The sequence below is a fragment of the Corylus avellana genome, chromosome ca1 (assembly GCF_901000735.1).
Source record: "Corylus avellana chromosome ca1, CavTom2PMs-1.0".
NCBI lineage: Eukaryota > Viridiplantae > Streptophyta > Magnoliopsida > Fagales > Betulaceae > Corylus > Corylus avellana.
The window spans coordinates 32,769,999-32,775,818 of NC_081541.1; the positions used below are offsets into that span (position 1 = coordinate 32,769,999).

Below are 5,820 nucleotides of genomic sequence, written 5' to 3' on the forward strand. Positions count from 1 at the left end.
CTTGTATGGATGGTGCCACGACAAGAATTTTTTTTTTTTTTTTTTTATGTACTTGTTTCAAGATTCGGATTTCCTATCAATTTGTTGCTATTTGGATTGCTTAGAAAATCCTTATGGGGCTTACTTGTTCAAACAAGTGGGTGGACAACTCAAGATTTGTTTGGGTAGATGGGCACCATATTAGCTCTTTCACATTTGCCGGGGATGCCCATTTTTTAGCATGGTTTCATATGGGTATGAGAATAAGTAGAACTAATAATGCATGCTTAAAAGAAAAATCTCTGTGTCTCATTGCCACATTGCATTGCGAGGCGATATCACAGATTTAATGGTAGATTTTTTAAAAAAACAAATGGACAAGAGATGTGTAAGAGAATGACACCAAACAATAGGAAATGATAAATTTAATAATTTAATTAATACTTTAACATTGTTCAACATCGAACAACCTCAAGAACTTATTCCTTCTCTCTCTCTTCTTCAAAGCGACTGAAAACTCATCCAAACGCAGCAGCTGCCGGCTTAGGGGGATGAACAAGAAAAATATCAAGAAGTTGATCGACGGTTGTGTATTCGTAATCCGGATATAGCCTTGAAGCCTCCATGTCATCCTCCCTCAATTCAAATACCGTCTGGCCTTTGATAAATACACTGTGAAGGATAGACACCGGTATGTCGTTTGGAGGTGGTATGGCTGCAACAAAGTTCACAAATTAAGTAAGTTTTGATTGATGATCAATAAAGAAAAACAATAATAATTAAGTAAACAAATACAAAGAAAGACATTTTGAAATTGTGAATTTTTTCACGTTTTCAAGTTGTACGTAAGGGGTGCTTTCTAAAAAAGAAAAATACGATTTTAGACATTGAACCACGATTTTACCAAAAGCATTAAATCAAAACTTGATATCACTTCTTTTTTTTTTTTTCTTTTTTTCACAAACAACGTGTTTTAAAATCGCTAAACCAAGCAAACACTTAGTAAAAATATATGTTGGATATGCACAATAAACTTCTTTGATAAGAAACTCTTCTAAGTGTAGATTCTTACTCTCAGAAAGCTTTACTATTTCTTCCTCCAAGACATGAATCCTATTGAAACATCGACCAGTCTTCCTCTCCCAAAGTGATATCAGCTCCAGTTGTGACAAGATGTTTTCTGGGGGCCGATAAATAACAATACGGTTGCATGTTCTAGGGTCAGTAGCCACTTTGATTGTGTACGTAGCAATATCCACTTCATAATTTAGCACCGCTAAATATAACAACAAACATTGCAAAAAATAAATAAATAAATTAGTGCATATAAATAAGAACAAAGTTTTCCTCCTAATTAATTGGAATAAATTTCTCCAATCTAGTCAATATTAACCTAACAATTATATTCTTAGAACATGGGATTATCACATGAAATTTTAATAGGATTAACAAATTACATGCATTTTCACAAGCATTTTAAAAATGCATGGCAGAATCACATGTTTAAAAACAGATATACATTTAATAAATTGCATTGAAACAAGTTTGAAAGAAAACTTTGTTCCACGTAACAATGGATTCATGTACATTTTAAAAATGTTTGGAGAAAGTGAAAGATAGCCATTGACATACCCTTTGCTTCACCACTTCCATATACGACAATGTTGTCGTCTGCTTTCTCATGTGGATGGAGCAAGTAATTAACAAAGTATGAAGCACAGCAATTTGCAGAAACAAATGTGTAAGGAATCCCAGCTGCTTCAACGACCCTCCTAATCTTTCTCTTTTTCTCTAGGAATGCTTCGAAAGGGGGTAAAGGGGTTATCCTGTCTTCTTCAGACCCAAATTCTGATGGAAGGAACCTCTTGGGAAGCCATTAAACAAAAATGTTCAAGATTGTGTGTTTATAGAATTAAATTAATTTCCATCTTAATTTAGTCGATTATTTAATATAAATGGTCAATGATAAATTGTGTTAAAAGCTAAGCTCTAAACATGAGAAAAGAAATGCTCGAATACCGTCGTTTTTTTTTTAGAAAAAATATTTAAAATTTTTGCAATGATTGAGGCATAGATATTTTTGCAAATACCGTTAAATTCACGGACAAACGCCTTAATATTTGCATTTTTTTTGTCCTAAAACAAATGTGGGTATTTTGGAAATTTTAACAACCCCTAGTTAAGAGTTAACAAAAATCCTAACGGAATGGTGACATTGAAATCAATTGAAATATGGATACACTTGTTGTAATATTTGTTACAAACATTCATTTTTTAGTCACTTGAAAATATTTTATCATTTGATATTATCTTCATGAGTTTTTATGATAAATAAAAATCATCTTAAACCATTTTGGTTTATAACCGTTTGTATTTATTACTTGGTTATGAGATAAAACTTTTATGACCGTTTGTATTTATTACTTGGTTATGAGTTAAATAAAAATTAGTTTTAATTGATTTTTATAGTTTTGAATGTTAGTCTTTAACAACTTTTATTATAGTTTGACCATTTGATTATTAACAAATGTTTTACCGTTTTTTGGTGTTATGTCATTAACCCATTGATTTCCTTACGTTTTATAACCGTTTGGAGTTAATATGTTTTATTGCATTTTATAACAAGTTTTATGCTTGGGAGGTTTTTTAACGTTTTGACCGTTTGTTCATTAGATTTCCTTTATGACATACTTTCCAATACTTGTATATATAGATATACTAATACATTGAAGGTAAGAACATATATGAGAGATAGAAGAAAAAAAAAACACTTCTTTTCTATCTAAGGCTAAGGTCATATAGTGTGTTGCAAAACACTTGTTTTATGGCATAAAGCCATATGCTATATTATTGGTTTTTTTTTCTATAAATAATATTCTGAAGTCCTTCACCAACTTTGATAATTGGGTTGTTCTATTACTCTTCGTTATTTGGAAGTGTGTCCTTAACGAAGGTAGACGCTATAGTCTAATCCTGAGAGGTTGCGTGTCAAAGGATCCGATCGCACCGAGTTATACACTCCGGGAAGCACGAATCAACATTTAAGGACAACGTTTTTGCGTGATTCTATAGCACATTGTGAGATCTTTCCATACTCTACTTTTCATCTCTTGTATTTTATTTATTTTATTGTTAATTTTTAGATTGCAATGATTTTATATCAATGAGAATTTGTGCACTATCCAAAATTATTTTCAACAACACTAAATTAAGAGAAACTAAATTTTAGAGGGAACATTGCAAAAGTGGAGATAATTTAGAAGGTTAAGTGCAGTTTTCCCTAAGTTTAATTGTTTAAAGTTAAATACAAAAACAAATAGTAGAATGAGAATTCACACTCATGATCATTACTATTATTTTGATGATAATGATAAATTGTCACTTATTTCAATTAAGCTTAAGTACAAAACTTAGCCTATCAAAACTAGGGTTAGAAGGAAAGTACTTGTGATCACATGTTCTCTCCTGAAACAACTCATCAAACGCTTAGAGAACTGAAATGTAAAGTGCTGAGCAGATAAACAGATATTGCACAATATACAAACATCAATAATCATTAAGAAGCAACCAATATTGGAATATGAAACATAATTCAAAACATAGATATGTTAAATAAAATTGTCTCAAAAATAGCCACAAAATACATCCATGTATAAAAAAAAATTATGTTTCGTAATTAGGGCCGTAAATGAACAAATCCGTTTGACAACCCGTTCATATAAGCTTGACTTGGTTCGTTTAATGAATGAGCCGACCTTAACCACAAAGGTAGGCTCGATTATTAGATAAGCTATATATACTCATATAAACTCAACTCAGTTCGTATAACTTCAGGAAAAAGACTGAAGGCATAATTTGTTGTCTTAAGTCAATTCGAGCTGCACTTGAAACGACAGAAAAAGAATAGAGACAAAATCGGCAGTCGCAAGTGGCAGTTCGAACTACACTTGAAATAGAGTCTTATTCTTACCAGTTTGTTGGTTACAACCAAATTATGTAAGGTGCATATTTTCTATTTCTACTAAATTTAGAAGTTTGTTGCCTTTAAATACATGTTATAGGTAACCTAAGAATGTAGCTTTGTTATATTTTATTAGTTTTTAATAAGGATTACTCAAAGTTTGAGTTTTTCTCCTATTTTCCTCAATTCCTGGATAGAATCCATTTTTTTTAGAAGAGTTGTACTTTGTGTTTTGCTTATCTTTGCAATCCCATCAAGGCCATTACCTTTGTTGATGCAGCTCGTTCGAACGAGCTGGGAACGAGCACTTAGAAGTTAGAACGAGTGTCTCGGTTCTTTAACAAAAATTATACGCTTAAAACTTGTCCAAGTACAATCAATTTCTGCGGTACACCAAATTGTTTTGAGCCACAAATTAGCCAACATAAAATTTAACACAACCAACAACCAACAACCAAAGACATTACAAAAAACAAAATAAACTAATAGATATCAGAGTGGTTACCTTTATATTACCAGCAACTTTGATGGCATCTATGATTTTGAGTTGGCCAAGAACTTGAGGGTATGCCAATGCAGAGATAACTATGTTCACTTCCCGAAGTGCTGATACAATCTTCTCATGCTCCTCTAGTTCTCCCTGCAGTCTCAAATGAACATACAACATATATCTATAGTTTCACTACAACATTTATATATATATATATATATATATATATAGAGAGAGAGAGAGAGAGAGAGAGAGAGAGAGAGAGAACCAGGACAAAGGTAGCTCCCATGGACTGCAACTCCTTGTGAAGCTCAACTTTGGAAGAAGTGGTTCGTGGGGTGATGGGACGAGCATACACAAAAGTTGGATGGCCCAACAACAAGCTGGCCTTGGCCAAGTGGTTCCCAATGTAGCCAGTTCCCCCAAATATAATTATCTTGCTCTTCTCATTCTCCATTTCTTCTCCCCTCTTCTCTTCTTTAGATCTTTTTCTATTAATGCTTATTGCCACTCTCCTCTCCCTCTAGATTGTGCTGTATTTATACTATTAATTCATGTATCACCACCTATACTCTTTTTTGTTTTTTTGTTTTTTTTAATGATATCTTCAGTCATCACAATTATTTGGTTTGAGACTTGAGTGCTATTGGGGTATTATTATGCAACTGCCACGTGAAAAATGAAAAAAATGTTACTACTATTTTCGAAATAAAAGATTTGAAAATTATAATACATGCATTTATAATACATGCATCACCTACTTTTTTTTTTAAAATATCATCACAAACATTTGGTTTGAGTGCTGCTAGGGTACCTTATACTTTATGAGAAATATTTGGGATACCAAATTTTTTACCAATTAAGAGAAATGTAACTGATACTAATAAACGAATTACACATCAGTTTAGTAAGATTTTCTTGGTAAAAAAATTGGTACCCTTAATATTTCTCATAATTTCATTTACAAATTAACTAGCATAACGGTAATAGTCATGTAATAGTTATATTTCATAAAAGATCAATTATTACATAAATTTCTAAAAAATAAAAATAAATAATACTGTAAAAACTGTAATATTCAAGTTCCAATCGAGTAATTGGTTAGTTCAATCCGATTTCATTGACGAACGAATAAGAGTTGAATTGCGGTTCCTACCGTCTAGGTCCCTTTTGTTCAGCTTCAAATGAGTAGGTGTTATTGTGGTCACGCCCAAATAAAACAGTCACAATTGATTTCCTTGGCCTACCATTTTTGCTCAAATAATAATAATAATAATAATAATAAGAAGAAGAAGAAGAAGAAGAGTAGAATAGAAAATATCCGGTTCAAGGTTTAACCAATTGAACCGAACAGTTTGGTGCAAATTTCAAAACAATGAATATACGACCT

General features: G+C 32.0%; 1 protein-coding gene across 1 annotated transcript; it reads right to left on the bottom strand.

Annotated features, from left to right (window-relative positions):
- Positions 1-497: 497 nt before the first annotated feature.
- Positions 498-4,887, bottom strand: LOC132181906 (isoeugenol synthase 1-like). The gene is made up of 5 exons (XM_059595135.1): positions 4,699-4,887; positions 4,446-4,580; positions 1,612-1,843; positions 1,052-1,255; positions 498-694 (listed from the first exon to the last, which is right to left on the bottom strand). Exons 1-5 carry the CDS (start codon positions 4,885-4,887, stop codon positions 498-500), a joined length of 957 nt encoding a protein of 318 aa, XP_059451118.1.
- Between the last annotated feature and the right edge of the window lie 933 nt (positions 4,888-5,820).

Coding starts and splice junctions, on each gene's coding strand:
- LOC132181906 (XM_059595135.1), bottom strand. CDS start 4,887: ATGGAGAATGAGAAGAGCAAGATAATTATATTTGGGGGAACTGGCTAC. Junction 1,844..4,445: donor AAGTTGCTGGTAATATAAAG/GTAACCACTCTG, acceptor TGGCTTCCCAAG/AGGTTCCTTCCATCAGAATT. Junction 695..1,051: donor AATAGTAAAGCTTTCTGAGA/GTAAGAATCTAC, acceptor ACTTTGTTGCAG/CCATACCACCTCCAAACGAC.